This window comes from Misgurnus anguillicaudatus, chromosome 14 (genome assembly GCF_027580225.2).
Source record: "Misgurnus anguillicaudatus chromosome 14, ASM2758022v2, whole genome shotgun sequence".
Taxonomy (NCBI): domain Eukaryota; kingdom Metazoa; phylum Chordata; class Actinopteri; order Cypriniformes; family Cobitidae; genus Misgurnus; species Misgurnus anguillicaudatus.
In genome coordinates this window covers 17,395,526-17,407,577 of record NC_073350.2, presented here as the reverse complement: position 1 = coordinate 17,407,577, position 12,052 = coordinate 17,395,526, and the positions used below count along the sequence as shown (strand labels likewise).

At 35.6% G+C, this 12,052-nt stretch overlaps 1 protein-coding gene across 5 annotated transcripts; it reads left to right on the top strand.

Annotated features, from left to right (window-relative positions):
* The first annotated feature begins 3,855 nt into the window (after positions 1-3,855).
* Positions 3,856-11,934, top strand: uba3 (ubiquitin-like modifier activating enzyme 3). 5 transcript variants are annotated; one of them, XM_073875969.1, is made up of 18 exons: positions 3,858-3,946; positions 4,080-4,118; positions 4,522-4,642; positions 5,344-5,424; positions 5,514-5,596; positions 6,130-6,210; positions 7,035-7,078; positions 7,227-7,291; positions 7,389-7,544; positions 7,679-7,781; positions 7,873-7,986; positions 8,335-8,388; positions 8,483-8,519; positions 8,603-8,684; positions 10,175-10,275; positions 10,518-10,581; positions 11,285-11,339; positions 11,459-11,934. In XM_073875969.1, exons 1-18 carry the CDS (start codon positions 3,927-3,929, stop codon positions 11,545-11,547), a joined length of 1,389 nt encoding a protein of 462 aa, XP_073732070.1. In that variant the 5' UTR covers positions 3,858-3,926; the 3' UTR covers positions 11,548-11,934. The 5 variants fall into 5 exon arrangements, with proteins under 5 accessions (XP_073732074.1, XP_073732070.1, XP_073732073.1 ...); XM_073875972.1 differs by having other exon boundaries at positions 3,929-3,946; positions 4,080-4,159; XM_073875973.1 differs by lacking the exon at positions 4,080-4,118 and having other exon boundaries at positions 3,856-3,946.
* The last annotated feature ends 118 nt before the right edge of the window (positions 11,935-12,052 follow it).

The following is a 12,052-nucleotide window of genomic DNA, read 5'->3' as shown; positions in this document are numbered from 1 at the left end:
ATGTACGTTGCTTTAGTTTTAAATAGTTTCTAAAAAGCGCACACTGCCATCAAGAAAAAAAAATACTTTCAAAACATAGTTTGCTGAGCTGATAAAAACAAAGATCTATTATATAGCTGTAACCTAACCATTCAGCACAAAGGTTAGGTGAATGACTTGAATTACAGGTGCCTTTATGTAGGCTACATTAGAACATGGGCGTTGTAGTCTTATTTCCTGTTATTATCAGTTTGACTTACAGTGTTATTTGTCTTACAGAACTTAAAAATATACACCGTAAACAATTACATTTGTTTAGATTTACTTACAAACCTACAAAACACATTTGAGACTCTATGCACAGAGAGTCTTTCATCAGTACTCTCTAAAAATAAGGTACTTGAAGTAAGTTGTCACTGCGGGGTTGTACCTTTTAAAAATAACACTTTTGTACCTAAAAGGTGCATGTTGGTATGGCTTAAAGGTACATATGTGCATATCTGTATCTGAATGGAACATATCTGTACCTTTTTACATAATATTGTCACAACTCAAATCACAACTTAAAAGTATTTAAAATGACTAAATAAGCAACAGATCAGTGATAGTTTAATGGAACTACTGCATATAGTCACTTTTTACAGTGTATTTATTTAGTCTATATTTTATGACATGCTTTCCAAAGGCTCAAATAGGGAAAGAGGTATTTGATATGTTATCAGTTACGGCATATCAACTCTGAGCACAGTGGAAACATTTTGCCATTACTGATATCCTGCTTTATAGGAGGTATAAGATGTACCATCATAATTCCAAGAATCGTAATGGTTGTTTATTTTAAACAGTGATATGAGTGTCACACCAAAAACAATACTAACAACAGTATGGGGCGGTTTCCCAGACAGGGCTTATCCAAGTCCCAGACTAAAATGCATGTTTTAATTTAAAAACACCTTGTACAGACATATTTTAACATCAATGCCATTGTTTTGTCTTAAGATGCACACCAGGATTTATTTTTGTAAGGTTTGTTTAAATGTCCTGAGCCAACTAGACTCTCCTGATTTTGCCAAGTTGTTGATGTCCTAAGGGCAACATTATGTTGACCCTGGGACAACATTTTAATCAACCAATAAGATTTCAGGAATAAGTTTGCAGTTTGTTTTAAGTTTAAGCTTACAACCAGGATTAGCTGTTTCTAGACCATTGTTATTCACTATCATGTCCCTCTGATTTTAGGGTTTGGTTATGGTTAGGATTGGGGTTTGGGGTGGGTTTAGGTTTTATTTACAAAAATGTTGTCCTCGGGTCAGCACAATATCAAGACTACACTAACATCTAAGCTCTTTATGGACAGGTATAAGATTAATCCAGGACTAGGTCTTAGTTATATGTTCGAAGTGATTTTGCCAAGTGAGAGATGTCCTCAGGTCAACAGGCAAAATCAGTTCGAACATACAACTAAGGCCTAGTCCTGGATTAATCTTATACCTGTCCATAAAGGGCTTAAAAGTTAGTGTTGTCTTGATTGAAAACAACTTGGTCTGACATTTCTTAAAAAATATATATGGTCGAGTGTTGTGTCTCAACATGCACACCAGTAGTGTTAATGTATAAATTGTGCTTTTAAAAATGACTTAAATATACTAATTTCACTAAGGCCTAGTCCTGTTTTAAGATTTTCCCTGTCCGGGAAACCACCCATATAATTTTATAACTTGAAATTGTAGCTTGTGGGCTAAAAAGCATTTGCTCCTTATTTAGTTAAATAATAAAACTTATTTGCTGGTGTATACTGAGTACAAGAATGTATTTTTACTCCATACAGTAAGCAAAAGCAATACTTCGAAATCGTTCACCCTAACATTGTTTGAAACCATCAAAACTTCACCAAAAGGTGAATATCCGAGCCTGGCCATGCTTTTCCAAATGATACAATTCAAGTGGCAGCTGAGCTCCCGAATTGCAAAAACAATATTATATAAAAATAATCCCTATACAAGTGCTGTTGAATGTGCTCTCGTAGCTTTATGTAAACCAGAAATAAATTACTGGGTAGCACCTAGGGCAATTTGCTGAAAACGTGTGAAGAGATATGCAAATAGGTGTTATAAAACATGTGTTTTTTCTGTGTAATACATTTCTTAGAAGTGTTATTGTTAACTGGAATGTTAATAGCTGAACTAATATTGCTTCTGAGCCAAGCGCATATAATTGCCCTACTTGTCCATCAGGTGCCATGAATAAAATGAAAACCAAAATGTAGAATTTAAAATACTATATCAAATAACAATCTATGTAGATTTTAATGAAATTACTCTCTCAGAGTCTGTCAGGTTCAGTGGCCATTTGCTTTGAATATACAATCTGAAAAAAAAAAAAAACGGTACAAAAGTTATCACTGGGACGGTACTAACAATGTGTGTAGGAAGGAAGATGGAGACAAGGGATATCAAGAAACAAACTTTAATGAACAAGAAACTGAAGAAATATACATGCTAGACTTTGAACATTACACAAAACACCGTAACACAAAGTAGACCAGATAAATGACAGGAGAACTTAAATAGTGGAGCTGATGAAGGCAATGGCTGGTAGGTGAAAGTAATTGAAGACAAGGAGCAGATGAAAAAGAGTGAGGGATTCCATAGGAAGATGACGGGAAAAACAAAGGAAAAACGGAAAGGCAGAGGATCGTGCAAGTACCTTTTAAAAGGTCCTAGTACTTTGGTACCTACAGATGTGTACCTTAAATGTGTACCTATGAAGCACCAATATGTACGTTTTAGGTACAAAAGTGTACTTTTTACAGCCCCAGTGACAACTTTTGTACCTTTTTCTGAGTTTAGAGATCGATATATTTATATCTCTGATTTCAGTATATGGAGCATTGCAGCATTTTCAATACAATATGTACTTTATATTAAATCTGTATTCAGTACTGAAATATTTCTGCTTAGACCCAAGATCACATAACAAATATGCATACTCATAATTGTGATTATGTAATTGCAGGTGTCCAAAGTTATAATTTTTTCTGCTTTTTATATTTGTAATTATTTTAGTTATTTTGGTACTCATTGTCATAGATCACAAGATGTTAGAGGCTATGACAATATAATATGTTTTGTAAAAAGTGTCTTATAGCTAAAAATCACGATTTCCTGTTTAGGGAAAAACCCTGATACCTAGATTACATACATGACTGTCAACACTGTTACGCTGCCTTGGTAACACAGTTTGACAATAACAGCATGGGTCAAATAGGGACAAACCTAGCCATTAGGTTAAATTAACATAGAAAATTGTATATTTGACCCAACAATGATTTAAAACAAACCAGTATTTTGGGTTGAAACAACCCAGTATAGGTCAAATTACAACCTAGCGGGTTGGTTTCTCCCTTTTTGTCCCAAATAAGCCAGTTTTTATTCAGAGTGTGTATATTAATATGAAGTTATTTTTCATTCTGGAAGTTTAAGATGGATCATATGTTATGTCTGGCTTTCTCAACAGGGACCAGGGACCCACTACAGGGCCTCAAGGGGGTCTAAAATGACTTGGTCAAGTTATTTACAATAATACAGCAATTAAATAAGCTTAAACAACTAAAAAACAACATATTTCTCAGTTTTTGATTATGTTTGTAATAAACATCTGTCTTATGCCAAGCTCTATTAGGCTATGTTTTATTTGGCATAAATTGTAAGTGTGGTGGGGCCTTTAAATATTGAATATTAAAATATTGATTTGAAGTGAAACAGGTTGAGAACTCCTGTGTTATATTCACATATAATTTGTTTTATGAATTTTATGCCAGACCTCGGTATCCAATTAGAACGAAATGTCGAGACTTTTATTTTGAAAAGAAAAGCTTGCGTGAGGTGTACTGCAGTTTTTTCTCATAAGGTTGCGAATTTCACGCGTTGTTGTACGCTAATGACAATATGGCGGAAGGAGAGGAGCCGTAAGTGATATTTTGTACAAAACTGAAAATAAATCCCTCGTAACAGTACTTGTAGTTCAATCAACAGGACGCAAGGACTTTAACTTGCGGGTAGAGGAGTATGAATGAACCTTCTTTTATTCTCTCTTTTTAGGGAGAAGAAAAGAAGGCGAATAGAGGAGCTGACTGAGAAGTGAGTGAAATGAAAGATGAAAATTTAGATGCAGCCAGCAGGTTTGGGAGGTGTTCAATTCAGCTTAATGCAGATCAATTTATTATATGCATTATGAACAGCTCACCTCACACATATAAAAACTCATCTAGCTTAAAAGCTAGAAGGTGAATGCTTGCGAAACCTCCAAACACTGCCATAACCATTTATTTTATCATAACATTTAATCTAAGATACCAGTTTTTATTATGACGCACACTTAAAGTCATTAGCATTTTAGTTAAGCTTTATTACTAATCTTTTCATTGGTCATTAAAGCTTATTGTCTTATTTTGTACTTTGTGTGTGTGTGTGTGTTACTATAACTATTTGATAAATAATCAATTGTGTAGTTAAATGTATGTTGTTTTTGTTTTTGACACAGTATGGTTGTTGATGGAGGAAGTATGGATCAAGGTGACTGGCAGGGACGATGGGACCACATCAAAAAGTTTTTGGAGAGAGCTGGACCATTTACTCATCCTGATTTTGAACCTAGCACTGAGGTATGACAAGTAACTCTTAAAACCAATGGTAAACAGTAGTGGGATGTCATATATGGATTATAATTTTATGCAATAACAGTATTACAAATTAGAGCAACATCTGCCTTCCTCATCCTTTCAACCTCAAAGGATAAAACAATCTCTTTTTTGATGAAAAATAAGTTTTGATAAGTTAAGATAAAAATGTGTTATACATAAAATATTTAAATTGAGGCTATTAATAGAATGTGCTTTGGCGTGCAACTCACAGACTCTTTGCGGGCAACCTTATGCCCGCGGGCACCATGTTGGAGGCCACTATTTAAGAAATATCCAACCTTACTTTAGAAATAATGGATAAGGAAATGATAAGTACACATGACTCAATATATTAAATTTTTTTAAATTTATCACACACACAGTTATACATTTATTTATTTACAGTGCAATCTGGAAAACTTCATACAGATGGTGCAAAATACTTTAAATATGTATATGTATATGTATAAACAAAACTTAAAACTAAATAAAACATTAAAGTTAACAAGTATTGAAGAAAAGGATAAGGGGTGTCATAACACAGTAACTAAATGGTATTGTTATATTTTCCCTCACCTTTTAAACAATTCTTTTAGCCTATTAGGCATTAGGAGCCTTCATTCTTTCGCTCAACGTTTTTTCCATAGTTGTTTTCTTTATAATCTGTGCTCATCTACTTTCAGTCTCTCCAATTTTTATTGGACACATGCAAAATTCTGGTAATCGGAGCCGGTGGACTAGGATGTGAGCTGCTTAAAGATCTGGTACTGTCTTGGGTATTTCTGTGGATAACATGTATTTAAAAGATTAATTTTACATTCAAACTCACGTTTGGTACAATTTCATCTTGAAGGCTTTGTCAGGTTTTCAAAACATTCATGTAGTGGACATGGACACCATTGATGTTTCTAATCTCAACAGACAGTTTCTATTCAGGTTAGTCATAGTAATTAATGTAAAGTTGGTGGTGAGCAGTGGCGGCCGGTGACTTCTTTTTTCGAGGGCGCTCGATGTGAAGTTCGTCACAACATATATGTATAGCCCTTCATTTGTGTTGTTCGTAATTTCAAAATATGTGTTCAGCACGTTGAGTGAACCTGTGTGCATCACGTGTCTTTTCAGAATAAGTGCCTGCTGCAGACGTGTATAAAGGGTTTATGATAAAAGAGTCATTATGCGTAATCAGAGTTTACTGTTAAGGGAGTGTCTTTTGTGAACGTGAGCGTCTCTTTTATCATAAACGGTTTTGATGAGTGTGCAGCAGGCACTTGTTTTGGCAGGGCACGTGATGCACATGGTTTAGATGACGCAACAAACACATATTTTGAAAACACAAGGAACACACATGACACTCCAAACACTTATTTTGAATTTGCGCCCCTCGGATGAGCAGTCACGAGCCGCCACTGGTGGGTGAGAGATGCTGTGTTTTGTTTTTGCTGATGTAAACTACTCTGTTGTTACTACAGACCTAAAGATGTTGGGCGACCAAAGGCAGAGGTTGCAGCAGACTTCATAAACGGCAGGATCCCAGGATGCAACGTGGTCCCGTATCCCTCCATACAAATTTTATTACACTTTGCCTGATCTTAATTAAACGTAATCTTAACATAGTACTGTAATAGCCTACATAAGACACTTTAAATTTTGGGATGAGCTACTATTGTAAAATATAACTAGATTTTTGATATTTTGTTATATTTTTTCAATGTTAATTTTGATGCTGTGTTACATACACTGCATGCATAATTATTATGCAAGTTAATATTTTGCCAGTTCCACATTTACCAGTTACAAACCCAATCAATCAAAAAAATTTCAAAATGACTTATTGTCATCCGTGTATATAATTAAGTTTGGATAGTTTACTGTATAGTTTAGTGAAAATGACAGAGATTGACTCAAGCCATGAGGGCACAGATGCAGAATTCGCACTGTTGCCAGATCCCATTGTTAAAATCCTCTTTAGACGTAGTGTTTTAGCAATTATTGTGACATTTTGGGATATTTATAAAGTAATGATTAGGTGTAAGTTAGTGTTAGTGATTTCTCTGATTTATTTTTAAAGGACAAGGTTTGAACTTACTTTGTACTTACTACATGTACTTAAAAAAAGTGTATTTTAGTGCACGTTTCACCTTAATTCTTAACACCACGGACCTCACAAATTTTCAAACCCTGACTACAGCCACTATTTTCCTCGCATTATCTTTTGTGTCACTTGGAAAGGGAGTTTAAGATTGATGTGGTTTGGAATTGATAAAAGGTGCTTGAAAAAAAAAAAAGTTTGATCAATATATTGACTTGCATAATACTTATGCACGCAGTTTATATGTCAAAATAATGTTTATGCTGCCTTAATAAACAAAAACAGACATTTCAAGAAAATCCAAGACTTGGATGAGACGTTTTACAGGCGTAATTATAACCTATTGGTTTTACTTTCTTAAAAATAAAGAATAGAAATAGTGAATTGTTCATCATATAACAAGTAACAGATTTGTTTTGTAGTCTCAGAATTGTTTATTTGAGTGATGCTTATTTCTAATGCTGTGTTGATGCATAGAATTTCACATAGTAGTCTGTGGTCTGGATTCTGTTATTGCCAGAAGATGGATGAATGGCATGCTGGTATGTGTTTATTGTCTATTGTCCTTTATTGTATTCGTGAGTGTTTTTATGCTGTGAGAAGGGTTTATAATATATACATACTGTTTTTGTTTGTCAGCTGTCCTTGCTGATCTTTGAAGATGGTGTTTTGGACCCCAGCTCCATCATTCCTCTGATAGATGGTGGTACAGAAGGTTTTAAGGGCAATGCACGGGTCATTCTACCGGGAATGACGGCTTGCATTGACTGCACACTGGAGCTCTATCCCCCTCAGGTGTGATGCATACTGGAGAACATACTGTGCTTTTGTGTTCAATGTCAGAAATATTACATTTAGGTAATACATTTTGTGTTTAATTAAGCTCTGTATCGTTTTGTTGAATGTAGTGATTTTTGTCTCCTGCTTAGATAAACTTTCCAATGTGCACTATTGCCTCCATGCCACGGTTACCTGAACATTGTGTTGAGTATGTCCGCATGCTGCTATGGCCCAAAGAGAAGCCTTTTGGTGGTATAACTTGACTGCACAGTGCCTACGTAACACTGAAAACAACATTTGTATACAGGATATATATTTAAAATCTTCTACATGTTGTCTTCAGATGATGTAGCACTTGATGGTGATGACCCACAGCACATCCAGTGGGTGTACCAGAAATCTCTGGAGAGAGCAGCAGAGTTTAACATCACGGGGGTGACGTACCGACTCACCCAGGGTAAGTGATAGAGGCCTGTTCAGTGGGTCTTTGTCAAGCATTTCATACAACAGTTATTTTTATATGCCTTAACATGATTTTGAGACAAAGTGGAGAGGCGCTATGCTCCTGAAGCTCTGTTGATAGGACATTAGGGTAACAATTCAGGTTGTGGGTTTGATTGCCAGAAAACACATTGCTTTACTGTTTTACATATCTGGGTTTAAAGATTTGTAACTTGTAAAAGTTAATAGTTCCACAGACATAAACCACTTTAACATTACCTCAAATAGTCCCTGTTTGTTTTCCATATGCTTGCACAATTAGTAAATAAGTAAGGATTTATGTAATACTGTTCCTGTGTTTTAGGGGTTGTAAAGAGAATAATTCCTGCTGTGGCTTCTACAAATGCTGTTATTGCTGGTAGGTTACTGAGCTTAATACTCGCTGATCTTAATAATCTTTTTATAATTTTGACTTTTGAAATATAACTTGTATAATTTCTTGTATAATTCAGCTGCTTGCGCTACAGAAGTATTCAAAATTGCCACAAGGTAAGTAAGATATTTTACATGTAAGAATATAACATTCAATGTTCGTTCATGTTATTTACATGCTCTTTACTTTTGCCGAATAGTGCCTATGTTCCTTTGAACAACTACCTGGTGTTCAATGATGTTGATGGGTTGTACACATACACCTTTGAAGCTGAGAGAAAGGTCAGCGATTTTGAATCAAACGTCGTTGTTATTCTAGATACTCAAAGTGATAGGCTGTGTCCGAAATCACATACTCGCTTGAGTAGAAACTTATTTTAAATAAGTAAATACTTAACAAGGTAAAAAAAGTAAACTTTATATAGTATGAATGTCACCGACGTGTTGTCATTGTTATGTGACCTGACAACGTTGTGTCATCTCTATTTACAAATCCTTTCCAATGGCCTCATGGGATACTAAAGTGTCCATTGAATACACCTTAGGATCCAATGAGAAGCAGTTGATCATCTTTTCACCTAGTCTTTTAATGACTACTGTGAATTTGGACATTCTTCTTTTGTTCCATAGGGGCGTTTCCCGGACAGGTCTTAGATTAATCCAGGACTAAGCTTTAGTTGTTTTAGGACGAACATACCTTACAAAAACATTACTGATGTGCATTTTTAGACAAAACAATGGCACTGATGTGTGTTAAGATATGTCAGTGCAAAATGTTTTTTTAAATTAGGGCAGCTTAAACATGGATTTTAGTCTGGGACTAGGATAAGCCCTGTCCGGGAAACCAGCACATACTGTTTCTCACCTACTACTGTATATAATAGAATAGTGCATGGTTTCGGATGCAGCCATAGCTTACCCAGAAATGAACATTCTTCATTCATGAACACTGTATGCATTTCAATACTGTATGCTTTATATACCTCTGATTAACACAAAAGGAGATTTTTGACCGTGACAAAAGACTCATATAATAAAGATTTAAAGTTGAGGAGATCTAAGGGCTCAGTCACACCAAAAGCGCTTTAAGCGCATTAAACGCTTGCAAACGCAAGGCGCGACGCACTGCCTTTTTTAAAAAAGAGCAGTGCAGCGCGGCTTTTCATATTGCTAAGCAACCACCGAGTCAGCTGTCTTGTCAATCAAATATTGAAGCGTGAGCGCTCTTTTGCTGTTAACTGTCATATTAGCAGAAACTTTAAAAAGAGGGCGCTTGCTCTGACCTTGTTTGAGGATAAGAGGAGCACAAACACGCAGGAGAGAGTGAGCGAGTGGAGTCCGGTTCTTCAAAGCAACTGTAAACTTCCCTCGCCACAACGTAAGGCCCGCCTCTCCCCTCATTCGATTGGACAATGGAAGACGCGAATGACGTCAGGCGCTCCTCCGCTCTCAGCGCTCCTTCAAAAACGCGTGCGCGGCAGGCGGCAGAAAACCGCAAGGTGCTCGGCGCGCATAAACAGCGCGCAAACGCGCCCTGCCCATAGAATATCATTCAAAAAAGGCGCCTGCAACTGCCATAAACGCTTTTGGTGTGACTGAGCCCTAAGACAACAGTAGGGTTTTGGACCCTATTGATGATCCTAAACAATATTTTATGTGTTCTGCTCAAGGCACATACTAAAAATAATTAAATAATGATCTGAGATTAAGAATTTGATAAATATTTACAAATGGTTTCAATAGTTAAAATCTTTTGCATATTGTGTCTGTAGGAGAACTGTTCTGCGTGCAGTCAGGTGCCACAGGACCTGCAGTTTTCACCATCAGCTAAACTAAAGGAGGTTCTTGACTACTTAACTGAGAGTGCATCTCTGTGAGTCACGGTGTTCAACTCTTAATCCTAAACATAATGCTTGCCAGTATTAGAGCAAACTCATAATATTCATACTATTACCTGTATTTTTATTATATTCCTTTTGTGTAGTAACATTGAATGTTTAAATGGAAAATATGATGAATTGAGGACATGTTCATTTTTATGTATTGCATATATTTTGTGTCTGTTTTCTACAATTAGCAAATTGGTAGTGACTCTGTAATTTTCTTATTTTCTAGCCAAATGAAGTCACCTGCTATCACTACAACTGTGGATGGAAAAAACAAAACTCTTTATTTACAGGTTAAAAGTGTTTTGCTACTTTTATTTACTGAAATTGTATACTGTGACAGTACGTACTGAACAAACCGTATACTGTGACAGTACGTGCATAGAGTACCTATTCTTCAACCGTTATTGGACGTACACACCAAAAGCGAAATTTAACTATATGCACAAGTAGATTACATACAAAGTCAATACAAAGATGTGAATATATGTGAACTTGTGCAAGGCAATGTGAAAAACGTGAATTGGGCTTCACCATTGTCGCAAAAAAACTCGCTATTTGCTTCAAAGCGTCTTATGTCATGTTGAAAATATTCAACTCGAGCAGAAAATTTGCATGATATGAATTAAATCTCGTGAGTAATCTACAGTAAGGAACTCAATACTTCCACGAGTAGATGTACTTATATAATATAGTATGAATATGAGTAGTGTGAATGAAATTCGGCCATACTACATCGGTCATGTTCATACATCACGTGACATACGTCGTCATAACAAGAGGTGAGATGTTAACTTGAATGATGTTAAACATGGCCATCCAGGTACTTTTATCCTACTGTTTTTTGACATACTACTCACCTCGCCTACAGCTTTTCGCCTATTATATAGTATTGAAGTAGGCGATTTCAGACGTAGCACAGTCTTTGTACTGGTTTTCTGCTTAGTATAGAATTTAACATTTATTTTGAATACTTTTGTTTGGGTTTATTTACAGACTCTAGCATCTATTGAAGAGAGAACACGACCAAATCTAAGCAAAACGCTGAAAGGTACTTTGAAGTCTTTTTCTTTGATATAAAGTTGCTTATGTGACTATACTAGTAAGCATGTTTCAAAATTGTATTGATATTGTTTAACAAATGAATAACTCTTCATACTACATTTACAGAGCTTGGACTTGTGGATGGCCAAGAGCTGGCAGTAGCTGATGTCACCACCCCCCAAACTGTGCTATTCAAATTAAACTTCATATCATAGGACAAAGACTTCTATTATATGTACAATTAGTAGAGGTTATTGCAGTAGTTTTCATAACAACATCCTTTACAAAAGTGTTCTGTTAATGTCATGCTGCAGTATGTCATACGTGACATCACATGAATAATTATGGTTGATATTTAGTGTATTGCTTTTTTGGGCAACCCTGTCCATTTGTCCAAGGCACCCGAGGTCTCTTGTTTTATTGTTTTGCACTGCTATAGTCATGAATAAGAGGCATTTTGTGGATCTTGTCTTCTTTTTTAACTTCAAGTTGTTTATGTATTTATTATGTTATTGTTGTGCATTCATTTGCCAGTTCCCTGATCAGTGTCTTGTAGAAAAATAATGGGTAATGTTTGAATTAAAAAATGTTATTTTAAACAAGTGTTCAGATCATTTTTTTTTTATGTTTTATAACTTAAGTAGTTAACATTTTACTTCTTTGACCAAGTTCATGGGTAGATTAAGACTTTGGAGTAGCCTAATGATAAAATATTTATGT